General features: G+C 47.8%; 8 protein-coding genes across 8 annotated transcripts; 5 read left to right on the forward strand and 3 right to left on the reverse strand.

The window, feature by feature from the left end:
- Positions 1–345: 345 nt before the first annotated feature.
- On the forward strand, positions 346–1,269 carry BHQ10_007132 (uncharacterized protein; the record flags this gene model as incomplete). Its single annotated transcript, XM_040879795.1, has 1 exon — positions 346–1,269. One exon carries the CDS (start codon positions 346–348, stop codon positions 1,267–1,269), a length of 924 nt encoding a protein of 307 aa, XP_040735636.1.
- Positions 1,270–2,544: 1,275 nt separating this feature from the next.
- Positions 2,545–3,840, forward strand: BHQ10_007133 (uncharacterized protein; the record flags this gene model as incomplete). Its single annotated transcript, XM_040879796.1, has 1 exon — positions 2,545–3,840. The coding sequence occupies one exon, from the start codon at positions 2,545–2,547 to the stop codon at positions 3,838–3,840; it is 1,296 nt and encodes a 431-aa protein (XP_040735637.1).
- A 262-nt stretch (positions 3,841–4,102) lies between these two features.
- BHQ10_007134 (uncharacterized protein) lies at positions 4,103–5,122 on the reverse strand (the record flags this gene model as incomplete). Its single annotated transcript, XM_040879797.1, has 1 exon — positions 4,103–5,122. One exon carries the CDS (start codon positions 5,120–5,122, stop codon positions 4,103–4,105), a length of 1,020 nt encoding a protein of 339 aa, XP_040735638.1.
- A 396-nt stretch (positions 5,123–5,518) lies between these two features.
- BHQ10_007135 (uncharacterized protein) lies at positions 5,519–6,411 on the forward strand (the record flags this gene model as incomplete). The annotated part of the gene is made up of 2 exons (XM_040879798.1): positions 5,519–5,775; positions 5,832–6,411. The coding sequence occupies 2 exons, from the start codon at positions 5,519–5,521 to the stop codon at positions 6,409–6,411; spliced, it is 837 nt and encodes a 278-aa protein (XP_040735639.1).
- A 499-nt stretch (positions 6,412–6,910) lies between these two features.
- BHQ10_007136 (uncharacterized protein) lies at positions 6,911–8,882 on the reverse strand (the record flags this gene model as incomplete). The annotated part of the gene is made up of 2 exons (XM_040879799.1): positions 6,911–8,725; positions 8,775–8,882. 2 exons carry the CDS (start codon positions 8,880–8,882, stop codon positions 6,911–6,913), a joined length of 1,923 nt encoding a protein of 640 aa, XP_040735640.1.
- An 858-nt stretch (positions 8,883–9,740) lies between these two features.
- Positions 9,741–10,312, forward strand: BHQ10_007137 (uncharacterized protein; the record flags this gene model as incomplete). The annotated part of the gene is made up of 4 exons (XM_040879800.1): positions 9,741–9,755; positions 9,819–9,903; positions 9,965–10,189; positions 10,242–10,312. 4 exons carry the CDS (start codon positions 9,741–9,743, stop codon positions 10,310–10,312), a joined length of 396 nt encoding a protein of 131 aa, XP_040735641.1.
- A 216-nt stretch (positions 10,313–10,528) lies between these two features.
- Positions 10,529–11,248, reverse strand: BHQ10_007138 (uncharacterized protein; the record flags this gene model as incomplete). The annotated part of the gene is made up of 4 exons (XM_040879801.1): positions 10,529–10,560; positions 10,618–10,707; positions 10,799–11,109; positions 11,166–11,248. The coding sequence occupies 4 exons, from the start codon at positions 11,246–11,248 to the stop codon at positions 10,529–10,531; spliced, it is 516 nt and encodes a 171-aa protein (XP_040735642.1).
- A 424-nt stretch (positions 11,249–11,672) lies between these two features.
- BHQ10_007139 (uncharacterized protein) lies at positions 11,673–12,482 on the forward strand (the record flags this gene model as incomplete). The annotated part of the gene is made up of 3 exons (XM_040879802.1): positions 11,673–11,675; positions 11,766–12,166; positions 12,302–12,482. The coding sequence occupies 3 exons, from the start codon at positions 11,673–11,675 to the stop codon at positions 12,480–12,482; spliced, it is 585 nt and encodes a 194-aa protein (XP_040735643.1).
- Positions 12,483–12,664: the final 182 nt, after the last annotated feature.

Below are 12,664 nucleotides of genomic sequence, written 5' to 3' on the forward strand. Positions count from 1 at the left end.
AACTAGTTAGGGTATAGCATTGCGGCCTCGGCAATCGGGTGTCAACAAGCTGTGTGGGGAAAACGTGCAGGTGCATCTGGATCATCGTCACAAGATCGACTTTTTGCTTCAACTGTACCAACCACCCGGGCCCCTCGCCAATTTATTCACTACAGTTCGAACGATAAGATTCGTAAGGCCATGGCCATCGTCACCCGGTATCCTTGCTAAAGTCTCATTACCTCAATCATTCGACCGAGAACCGAATCGCAGCGTCTCGGCGGTCAGATTCTCTTACTCACTCCATCTTGAACGGACATCGTCCACAGCATCAATCACCTCGATTTCCGGCATTGAACGGACACCATGTCAATCCTCTCCTACATAACAACCGGTCTAACCGGCTACTTCGCCGTAACCGTCTCCTTCTTCGCACTCTCTGCTTTCAAAGTGCCTAAAGCCGGCTTCATCGCGCGGTGTCTCTCCTCGTACGCCTCTCTTATCATATGCGCTACCTACGGCGTCATCGCATCCATAGTATTACGGCTAGTCGGTTACGGACGAGTATCGCAATGGGCTACAGCACGGAGTTTCAAATGGGTCATGTGGATTGCCACGGGTGTGCATTTCGATATCGTCGAGGGCGAGAAGTATCTTTCCACGCGGCCGGCGGTCTTTGTGGGCAATCATCAGACGGAGCTTGATGTGTTGATGTTGGGTGCTATGTTCCCGCCGTATTGTTCCGTTACAGCGAAGAAGTCACTTAAAAGTTGGCCGTTTTTGGGCTGGTTTATGTCCCTGTCCGGCACGGTGTTTATTGATCGCGCAAATCGTGAAACGGCTGTGAAGGCGTTTGATGGTGCGGCGAGAGAAATACAGGAGTTTAGACAGAGTGTTTTCATTTTCCCCGAGGGCACGAGGAGTTATTCGGCGACTCCGGAGTTGTTGCCGTTCAAGAAGGGGGCGTTTCATTTGGCTGTCAAGGCGGGTGTGCCTATTGTGCCGGTTGTGGTGGAGAATTATCCCCATGTGCTGAATGTGCGGAAGTTGCATTTTGAGGCGGGGGCAATAAAAATCAAGGGTATGTTCCTCTCTGCGAGGTGTAAAGATGGTGCTAATTTGGTAGTTTTACCTCCCATTGAAACGAAGAACCTTACACCCGCCGACGTCGACAAACTCACAAATGATACGCGTGAACTCATGCTCAAAGCATACACTGCATTGTCGAACAAGTCCTCGCAGCAGCTCGACGGCGCAGTTCGCGCATCCTCTACTGCAGTGGAGATCTAACTGCTCCATCCTGCACCCATGAGCACCGAGTACGACTAAACCTAGACTACGTACGTCGACCGATAGACACGATTGTATAGACGGAGAGAGACTCGTTCCGTACGGCGAGATATGAGTGATGATGATGACTCGGGATTTTATTTCGTTATACTTCTTTTTGTCCTATCTTGCTTATTACTATGATCATCATTAATCCTCCTTTACCCACCTTGGAACTGGATGTGTACGGGTGGCCAGTCCTGTTATGAGTAGTATATACGTACCCTCGAATACCCAGAATGAAAAGTTTTGTGTTGCCCTGGCACGAAGAGTAGGTCAACTGACGTCAAGTAACATGTCGATATTTTGTTTCTTATCAGCAGACATGCCTTAGTCGGAGATGCCGTCCTCCAGGGTCGGGTTACGTGTGATACGTGACTCAACATAGAGTCGTATGTATCCATGGATGAAACGCCTATACACATGGTTGAACTCCGATATTCTTGGCAGCTGTATGAGAAATCGACTTGATTTGTTTTTGGATACTCCGAAAGTTTCTTGTCTGCCTGTGGCGCTGTTAAAGCTGTCGTGGAGAGATCGTCGGTACATTCGAGATCAGGGGAACATGACCAGATCAGATGCCGTGCTTTTCCCCGCCTTATTGCAGTTTGTGTATCCACGAGGTGATATTTGAAACGAATATCTTTTCTGGCGGCGAGTATATCTGATTAGTCTCTGCCATGACACGGATAGATCTTCACAATGAAATAAAACTGGAGGATATCACCTGCCTCCCCGCACTGACGACTTTCCATCCACACGCGAGAAGGAACATGGCTCTATTCCTACTCTATTTCTGCTGTGTGCTTTTCTATGGTTGATAGGATTATAAATCCGTCCTAGTGTCCTCGGCAGTGAGCCTTTAGCCTGCTTTTAATCAGGGTACTGGCGACTACGTAATATGGAGATTCGACGTCAAAATGGATGCAACATTGGGAGTTGCTGCTTGTCATCGGATTGTGTGTTTGGCGGTCCCATGATATTAGGAGCAATGCAGATTTATGTGAAGGTATGGATATATAAAGATCGGTCGAAGCAGACTGCTGATGGCTCCTTCCTTATCTAGAAGATCATCGACTAACTACTCAACCTTGGAAGCATTCTGACTCATTCATCTCAATCGTTTGACCAAGGTATTCTTATGATTCTCATTTAAAGGCCGAGGATCTTCTTCTTGTCCTTTCAGAACAAACGCAATATATCTACATTTCCGACGAGAGTGTATTTCCCGACACAATGCCTCAAAAAGATACAGCGACAACGCTAAACATTGCCCTGCAAAACCAGACCACTTCCAGCAACGTGAATGCATACATCACAGGTCAGGCTATTGACAACAAAAGTGCCCTATTCCTCTTGCAGTCTGACGGCAAGACGGCCTACTATCCTACCTCACCATCGAGCACAATTTCACCGCTCGGAGCAAACTGCGCCATTCCTCTTGGTGCACCGGGAAACACAGTAACAGTTACCATCCCGCACTTGGCTGGAGCTCGACTGTGGTTTGTGCGAGATGATACTCTGACCTTTTACTTGAATCCCGGTCCAGCACTAGTTGAGCCTTCGTCGTCCAATACAGCCGATGTCAATTACAACAAGTACTGGGACTTTTGCGAGTTTACGTACAACAGCTCGCAACTCTATGTCAACATCTCCTACGTGGATTTTGTGTCTCTTCCAATCTCGTTAACGCTCACCAATACCTCCAACCAAACGCAACACGTCTCGGGCATGGCCTCAAACGGCCTTGATACTATCTGCTCCGGTCTGAATGCTCAGCAATCCAAGGACAGCGCCGGCTGGAATCAGCTCATTGTTCAGAAGAACGGCGCAAACCTGCGTGCTAACAGTCCTAACACCGGTATCTCGCTCAACAACTCCCTGTTCTCGGGTTACTACCAGTCATATGTGGATCAAGTATGGTCTCAGTACACAAACTCGACGTTGACGATCAATACGCAGATCGCTGCTGGGAATGTGACGGGACAAGTTTCGAATGGCACGTTCAACTTTGGCAATGGAGCGGCGACATACACAAAGCCCGCGGCGACAGATATCTTCAGTTGCAGCAGCGGGCCATTTGCGGCGACTGGCAACCAAGAAAAGGATGATATCACGGCTCGATTGACAGCTGCGTTTAACAGATCGACACTTTTGATAGAAAGTAACACGCCGGAGAGTGATGATCCAACAAAGTATTATCAAAATGCTATTACCAATCACTACGCTCGGATTGTGCACGCTGCCAATCTCGATGGTCGAGGATATAGTTTCCCATACGATGACGTTGCGCCGACCAACGGCGCTGATCAGTCTGGGAGTATTCATGATCCGAATCCGCAGCTGCTGACTGTTGCTGTTGGAGGAGGAAATGCGTCGACGTCGGCTGGAACCAACAATCCGAGCACGGCTGCACCTCAGACTGGCAAAATTAATCAACAGTCTGGTAATGGCAACAAGAATGGCAAGAGTGGTGGAAACGGCAAGCAAAACGTGTTTCTTGGGCTGATTCAACGTCTTCCTTGTTTTTGATATATGCATTAGGATGGTTGTTCTTGTCTTTGCATTTGTGCTTGCGAATCTTATGATTTTTCCTTTGATCGTCAGATTCTAGCATCGATGCATTCTTAGATGCAGGTTGGTGGAGGTTACGATATGATACCGCACTTATTCATGAACAGTCTCCTTTCACTATCTAATTCGTAACTAAATAAAACCGCATTGAAACTTGCCTATGCTATAACCAAGAACGATCTATGCAAGTAACCATACATCCCATCTATTTTATACGATTCTAAACCAAACACTGACACGTCCCCATCGCACACGGCCTCACATCCCTCTCAATATCAACACGGACCAAATCCTTCCACGGATCAATCTCCAATCCAGTCACAGCCTCGCCGAGATTTGCCCCCCTGGCCGCCGTCGCTACAAGATAATCAGCCTCAAACGCCACCAACTCAACCCTAACATCCTCCACTCTCTTTCCATACAACCACGTCTGAACACCAGTATACGGATCGCTCCACTTGTCAGTCTCAACATCTGCCACTGGCGACGGCGCATGAACATTCGTAAATTCCAACTCTCGCAGCCAGGGTGCTAGGAGAGCTTCACCGGTCATCTTGATATATGCCTCTTTTAGCGCCCAGTAAGCATAGAACAGCCGCATAGCGGATTTTATGACCTCCGCCAATGGTTGAGATGATGATGGGACAGCAGCTTGTTTCATGGTGTCTAGCTCCTTTTGAGAAAAGACCTCTTTGAAGATGTCGATGAAGTCTATGACGTCTTTGAGGGTTTTGGGAGCATTGTCGCGCCGACGACCGGGTTCGTTGACGCAGGTAACGTCAATTCCGACCTGTGGTACTGAGGGAAGGGGCGCTGATGATGGTTCTGGCGCGGAAAAGACTGCTGTTTGAGTCGCGGCTGCCTCCTTCACTTCTTTTGAAGGGACTACACACCCGGCCAACGCAACAAAGGAAGCTTGATGGGTAACATTAAACTCCACCGCCGGGATTTCTGTGGCGGGCCGACTCTCGTTCCCCGACGGGATAAAGCATGGCCTCTGATGCGGTTTTGGTGTTCTGCTGATAGTGACCTCACTCCAAGGGATGCGGCATGTTTGATGTATATACAAGTATTTGAGCAGAGACGAGGCTAGCGACATGTGTCGATCTGGCAGGCGGAGATATTTCTTGATGGATGTCTGGTCGGATTCTTGTAATGTGTTGAGAAGGGGGAGGTTTTGGGTAGTCTCGGTTAGCTGACGGGTATCGATGTACCACCTCGTGAGGTGCGTGGAGGCCATTTTGATGCTTAATATTGATATGTAAATAGCTGATAATTGAGAAGTTCGTAAGCCGGATATGATCAACGGTCTGGCTGGGTGGCTAGTGTGAGGATGAGATATGTCGGTTTCTGGTTTTACATAGACCAGCTTTCTGAATCATACAGTAGATAGCCTGGGTTACTTCGAGTCACACCGAGGGAAATGCAATGAAGCCATCCAGCTGAGCTGATACATGCAGAACTATAGACAAACAGTCGTCTGATTGGCCGAACGGAGACCGCGGCGAGGGGCAACTCCGAGTAGCTGCCTGAGAGATCAGGTGTTAACGCGGGACACCGATAAGATAAGATAAGATAGGCCAGACGGTATCGAAAGAATGACTCAATTCTTTGAATCGCCTTCACATACACAACGATGATGAGCAAGATCACAGTGGGCGTCCTAGCCCTCCAGGGTGCCTTCTACGAGCATCTGCAACTCCTCCGAAAAGCCGCCGACCTTCTAGCCTCTGCCTCTTCTCAGGAAGTATCCCAATGGGACTTTATCGAAGTACGGACAAAAGCGCAATTGGATGCGTGTGACGCACTCATCTTACCCGGTGGTGAGAGCACAACCATTTCTCTTGTGGCTGCTAGATCAAATCTATTGGAGCCATTGAGGGATTTCGTCAAGTATGCACTACCCTCCCTCCCGCCTGAGCGAGCTCAATGGCTCATAGAAACTGTAGATTACATCGCAAACCGACATGGGGTACATGCGCCGGCCTCATTCTCCTTGCCGAATCAGCCAACCGCACAAAGAAAGGAGGCCAAGAACTCATCGGCGGCATTGATGTGCGCGTAAATAGGAACCATTTCGGTCGCCAGACGGAGAGTTTCCAGGCGCCTATTGATCTACCATTCTTACAAGACGGAGCTAAATCCCTACCATTTAACGGCGTGTTCATCAGAGCACCCGTCGTCGAAAAGATCCTTCCCCATCAAAAGGGCATACAAACCGAAGAAGACCAGCGGGCAGAAACAGTCGTCGCTCCATCACGAGAAGTAGTCGACGCCGCCGCTCAAAAGGCACTCGAAGATGAAGTGGAAGTACTCGCAAAACTACCCGGAAGAGCAGCACGCCTAGTAGCAAATAGCGGCGTGAATATTGATGCCGAAAAGGAGGCTGGAGATATAATTGCTGTTAAGCAGGGGAATGTGTTTGGTACGAGTTTTCATCCGGAGTTGACGGATGATCCGAGGATTCATCTTTGGTGGTTGAGGCAGGTGCAAGATGCCTTTTCGAAAAGGAATGGTATAGCGGCTTGATGGTTGTATGATAAAGATCGGTATAGAAGTTAACTTAGATATGGAAACCGGGCATACCTGTACTACCTCGACATCAGTAATGGAACCGGAAATGGGACGTCAAGCGAGAGATGAGCCCTAAAGGATCTACCTAGGTACACATGCGAGACTGATGCAAGGATTAAGCAGATGTCTTTTCGACAAGATTTGACGTGGAAGCATGCAGGTTCAAGATAGTACTATTCACTAGACCTTTAACGATTCTATCTGCATACTTACATATAGAGTAACAAAACTCGACATCTAGACATTGCACAATATAAAGTACCATCGACAAAAATTTGAAACCTTGATAATGCAGAGAAAACAACGATACTGAAAACGTTGAAGACGAAAACCTGTATAACAAATCATATGGATTAATATGCAAACGCCTTCCTACCAACCTGACAAAAAAACCTTGCCAACACCTCATCCAATCCACTCCAAGAATGACGAAAAAAATGTACATTATTGACCCTCATTGAGTCAATCGAAGGGATCGGGTACGGTGCCGGCTAGCGCGCGTCAAGCGACGGCCTTCATAATCACTAAACTCAGTCTCGCTTCGAGTATCCAATGGGACGACTTCGGGAGTTGGCGTAGGTGTCGCAATGCCAGACCGATGTTTGCGGTCCACTTTGGCTTCTTCATCGGCCGACAAGAACCTGTGGACGGTACGATGGTCCATGACTCGAATATCATCGTCATTAGGGCCCTCTGGATCGGTCTTGGGCCAGCGATAGCCGTAGAGTTTTGAATGTCGTTCGCAGCGAGGACATTCCTTGCGTGTTTGATAGGCATTTTCTTGAACGAACCACGAAGGGCAGGTTCGGCAATCTACCCATCGGTCATAACGTTGTGCAAGGAGCATGTTTGTTTTGGTGTAATCGCCTGGAACTCTGGTCACGATGATATCCTCTTGTTCCACAGATGGTAATGCTCTTTTACGAGGTGTGCTGGTTCTGCTCCTCGATTTTCGTTCATTTACCTCGTTTATTTGAGAGGATGATGCGACCACAGATTCTGCAATGTTGGAAATATCTTTATCTGCAGGTTCTTGAGTCGTAGTTGGTTCAGGTATAACCGGCTGTGTGGTCGTTTCAATTGATTCTATCTTGATATTGGGTGTGATGCCAGAAATCGATGTGGCCGGCGTTGATATGGAATGATTACTCTCATCAGAAGAGTAGGAAGGCGAATCGTTCTCGGTGGCGCTGGCTGTGTTTTGCTCAGCATCTGTAGGAAATATTTGTTCAGGAGGGCTTGGAAGTGCCGAGATTTCTTGAGGGGGCTTCTGAATAGTGGTTGGTAGAGGCGATTTTTCGATTGATTCAGCGATTTCAGACAGGACAAGCTCTTCTCGAAGCTTTGATTGCCGATGTTCGAATTTGAACCTCTTAGCCGGAGTAGAAGGCAATGACGGTTCTTGCTCAGTCTCGCTTTCAAACTTCCTCTTTTCTTTATGCGTCGATTCGCTTATGGTGACAATTTTAGTCGCCAAATGAGTGTCACTTCCTGTCGAAGCTGTTTCGGACTCAATAACATGCTTCTTCGGCTGGGGAGACCGGTTCGACTCAATGTCCCGTACAGGGGTGGAGACTTGACTTGCTGGCACAGAAACTGAAGGCGACCACCCATTACGGACCAAACGTTCACATGTCTCACAGAGACATTCACAATTATCAATACCAAAGTAGTCTTCGCCATAAGATACCGTGATTTCTTCGCCTAACTCAATATCGCGAGCGGCAATGACTTGCATGCCATCGTTTCCTCTCGTCGATAACCTTCCATTGGCATTGCAGTCATGATTGGCGAAACGAGCCGGTCCCAGGAATAACGATGGGTTCTTCCTTCTGCTTGACATAACGATGCTAAAGTCCTTCCGATTAAATCCCAAATCGAGTTCTTCTTGTCGAGTCATTGAAACAAGTGTACCACAAAGATACTTGATCTCTTCACCTTTCTTGATATTTCTGCGGGCTACCACCGAAGCCTCTTGTTCGACTATGGTATACCTATTTGTAGTCGATATCTCAAACGGACAGTCGGGTAGATAAATCTGGACATATTTCCGAAAATGCCGTTTGAACCATTCTCGCTCTCGATCATTCGGTAGACTATCCATGTACTTCTTCAAGCCTTTCATGGCGAGGAGTTCCTGCTCCGCAGCACGTGCATTCTTCTCAACAATGACCTTGTGAAGGAGAATCTTGGTCACGACATCTTCCAAAATGCCTCTGCCAGGAGCAAATTTAGTACGATTCTTTCGGATCGTAGTCCAAAAGTAAGCCTACCATTTGTCAGCTAAGGTCAAACCGTGAGGCGAAAGTTCAACTTACGCGATCAATGAGAGCGTCAGTTGCTACATCATCGTAGTTTGCTAGTCTGGACAGAGTGAGTCGGTCTCTTGAGTCGGCCACTGGGCTCGACCTGGCTTTGGATGGCATGGCTGCGTGATATGTCGCGATTCAGCTGAAATGGCCCAAGAATGAAGTCCAAAAGAGTGGTGGACCGAGTAAATGAATGGCACTTTTACGCCAAGATTACGCCTAATAAGTGTGAGGCAGTATGCGAATTATCTTCCCCAAAGACTGCAAAATGAGCGACGTCCAAAAGAATGGCAGGTTCCAAATGAGGGGTTAGTAAGAAAACTCCAAGGAAATGTCTAGCAATAAGCAAGAAATAAGATCAAGCATGCTGTAGACGTTCGGGGTCATGAGGGGACAGAGCGACGGCGCTACAAACAAGCCGTTGCGCTGAGTGCTTTGCCGGCGCGGATGATGTGGCTGGGAGGTCTCGACTGGCCTGTTGGTCGCGATTGGCGATGTCGCAGTCGCAAATGAGACCTTCTTAAGATGTCGAAGGAATATTGTACATTTATAGTGTTCACCAAAAGGTCGAATCTGTCAAATCAAGAAGAATTGGCAGTCCTCGCATACTGCCGTTGCTTGTCGCAAATGACCTGTCAAGTCGGGGCTGGGATACCTGATACCAGGGATGTAAGAGGTCTTGTAGGCTGGATTTTTAACTGAGAATTGAGCTGCGAATGATACAAGCAGAACAAAATACTCCAAACATATATAACGACAGCTCAACAGGCCAATTGTTGTTTGAAAGGGATGTTCTGAGTAGCAGGCATGAATGAATGAACAGATGCCCTGTTCCGGGATCGGCTCCCGGCAAAACTATACTTCCGTAATACAGCGCCAAACCCCGATTGGATCATACAATCTGAAAACCTTCAAGATCGAAACCTCTTTGGACATTGCGACGACTTGTGAAGGCCGCCACATTATGCACACACGATGATTCAACTCAAGGTAAACATGGCATTTATTTCCTGAGCTTTGAAACCACGGTACAATTCTAACGCTTTCCGACAGACGATGCTTAATTGCATCGACAACTCAGGAGCCGCCGTTGTCGAATGCGTCAATGTTCTCAAGAAGAAAAGCCCGGCTACCATTGGTATATACACTCACAATCGACTACCTCCATAGTGTTCTCAGCTTCTGATTTACGAGAATAGGTGACCGCATCGTCGTCGTCGTCCAGAAACAGCGCAACTTTGGCCCCGAAAACTCCACAAACAGCGGTATCGCTAACAAAGTCCGTCGAGGCGATATCCGACATGCCGTTGTCGTTCGAGCGCGCAAGGAGATCCAGCGACCGGATGGAAGTCTCATCAAGTTTGACGATAATGCGTGTGTCTTGGTTAATAAATCTGGTGACCCTATTGGTACTCGATTGAACGGTTAGTATCTAGTGTCACGTCTGGAATATTACGCGGCTAATACAGTTGACAGGTATCGTTGGAGCTGAGCTACGGGGGAAACAGTGGTCAAAGATTTTGTCATTGGCACCGATGCATTTGTAAAATATAATCATGTACAATAGAATGGTTTAAGCGGCAACTCATGACTCTTCCACCAGTTCTGTATCCTAACAAAAGAGGACTTCGAAACGCTCTATAACAAATTAATCAAATAGCACCAAACTCCGGGCAATAAAAATGAGTACAATGTTCAGACATGTACGGGTATCGAAGGCCGACGGCTCGAAATATAAGACAGCTCGTGATCACGTAAAGACGTTACCGCAGGTGCAGCACACGTAGTAGAGTTTCTGTACGTTAAAACTTAGTTAAGCTGATTATCAGATATCGAGTAAAAGGCAACATACCATTCCAGTCTCGGCTGAACGTTGCTGACTCTGGAAGAAGACCGCTTCGTTTTCTCCGCAGCTCGGACATAGCTTGTTCGATCGCGGCAGCTAAGAAGCAAAAAACCAATGCATGTTAGCCATCAAGTGTTTCACCAAACAAACAGCTTGAAAAGCGCAAATCAGGGCATTGAAAAAAAACCATCCACATCTTCTCTGGAATCATCATCATAATCTGAAGAAGAGTGGTAGTCCGAAAGAGCGCCACCAGACGCGAGAACACCGCATTGCGCGCAGGCTAGCTCTTCACCACAATGGAGGCAGAATTCTGGGTCACCAACCGTAGGATCAGATCCCACATCCTGAGTTACACCGGCTGTTTCTCCGACTTGAGTGTTGAGGTTGTTCTGGTAAACGCATGGCGAGGTCGCTGGCTCGGAGACGTGGCAGGKACGGCAGGTAAACATGAGGCGGTTTTGCACGCGGTCTTCTTTGGGGTATAGCAGGTTGGAACTATGTTCATTCATTAGTAAGTAGTCTTCTAACTTGGATGGAGGGCGGAGACTCACCATTCGCGGCAGAATTTGAAATGGATTTGATCGCTGCTGGGCTTGTGGTCGCCTCCAGACGAAGATACGGGACTCGCAGACATGTTGATCGATGTAGAGATAGTCGTTATGGGCGATATGTTTATGGGTGATTTTTTGATGTAAGTTCTTGTGATAAAAAGAGGGAAGTCGAATCTGGAGGAGATGGGAGAGCTGTGTGTCACAACAAGAGAGTCAAGATTAGGCAGTCTGGGATGAAATTTGGTGGCGGACAGAGAAATATCAAGAAGTTGCTGGGCGATCACGCTAGGCCATTCTCAGTGTTAGCGTCTCTCCACCTCTTTACGGCCATTCCCCGCGTCTGCCCATACAAAACAAACACTCTAAGTTAGATCTGTCTCCGTGCTTACAAAAGACAATTGATTACTTATTCTCTTATTTTATTTAGTACTGTCTAAGAAGTCATACTCACGAAAAAGGCCTACTTTCTTACTAAACACGACTGTTTCTCGTTGTTGAGTCGTAATCATGGTATGTTTCTTTCTCTACACATGCTATTTATCACGAAACATCATAGCAACAGCGTCTTGATCGACTTTATCTAACAAGCGTGCACTACAGTCCGAAAACTCGGGTCTCCCAGAAGGCTGGGAAGTGCGCCACTCCAATTCCAAAAATCTCCCCTATTACTTCAACGCTTCCACCAAAGAGTCTCGCTGGGAACCACCATCCGGAACCGACTCCAACAAACTAAAGACCTATATGGCAGCCCATCACAGCGGTCCCTCCGGCATCGCAGGCCTACCTGCAGAGGGCAAGATTCGTTGCGCTCATTTACTCGTCAAACACCGTGACAGCCGCCGACCCAGCAGCTGGCGCGATAGTTTCATTACGCGGACCAAGGAGGAAGCCATCGAGATTCTCCGTGGCCACGAACAGCGCATCAAGTCTGGTGAAGTGCGTCTAGCTGATATTGCGATCTCCGAATCAGACTGCAGCTCTGCTCGCAAGAAAGGTGACTTGTAAGTCCCTTACCCTTCGTCCCTAAAATACCGTCGGTGATCAACCAAGCTCTGTACAACTAATCATTCCCCCTTTCCGCTTGCTGCCCATTTTCTTTCTCCCTCGATTTCTCACTTTATTTTCTTATTTTCTAGGGGCTTCTTCGGCCGCGGCGAAATGCAAAAAGAATTCGAAGACGCTGCCTTCGCACTCCAACCGGGGGAGGTCAGCTCCATTGTTGAGACGCAGTCCGGAGTTCATCTGATTGAGCGGTATGTTGACCGTCCTGAGGACTGGTATCATCTGTACCCAGCCCAGCAGCTGCAGCAGAACTGACCTGGCGTCCAAAATTCTTCGAATTTTGGTTATGAAGTCTACAATAATATTCCCTCCACGCATTTTTTCTACGTTGGCATAGGGAGGCGAGTCTCCTTCCGGAGCAGGGATAGTGGTGGTTGTTTCGCCCCCCGAGATTCTGCGATCCGATTGTTGGGAACCAAGGGTTTTGGAATGGAATG

The sequence above is a fragment of the Talaromyces amestolkiae genome, assembly GCF_001896365.1.
Source record: "Talaromyces amestolkiae strain CIB chromosome Unknown scaffold14.1, whole genome shotgun sequence".
NCBI classification, from domain to species: Eukaryota; Fungi; Ascomycota; class Eurotiomycetes; order Eurotiales; family Trichocomaceae; genus Talaromyces; species Talaromyces amestolkiae.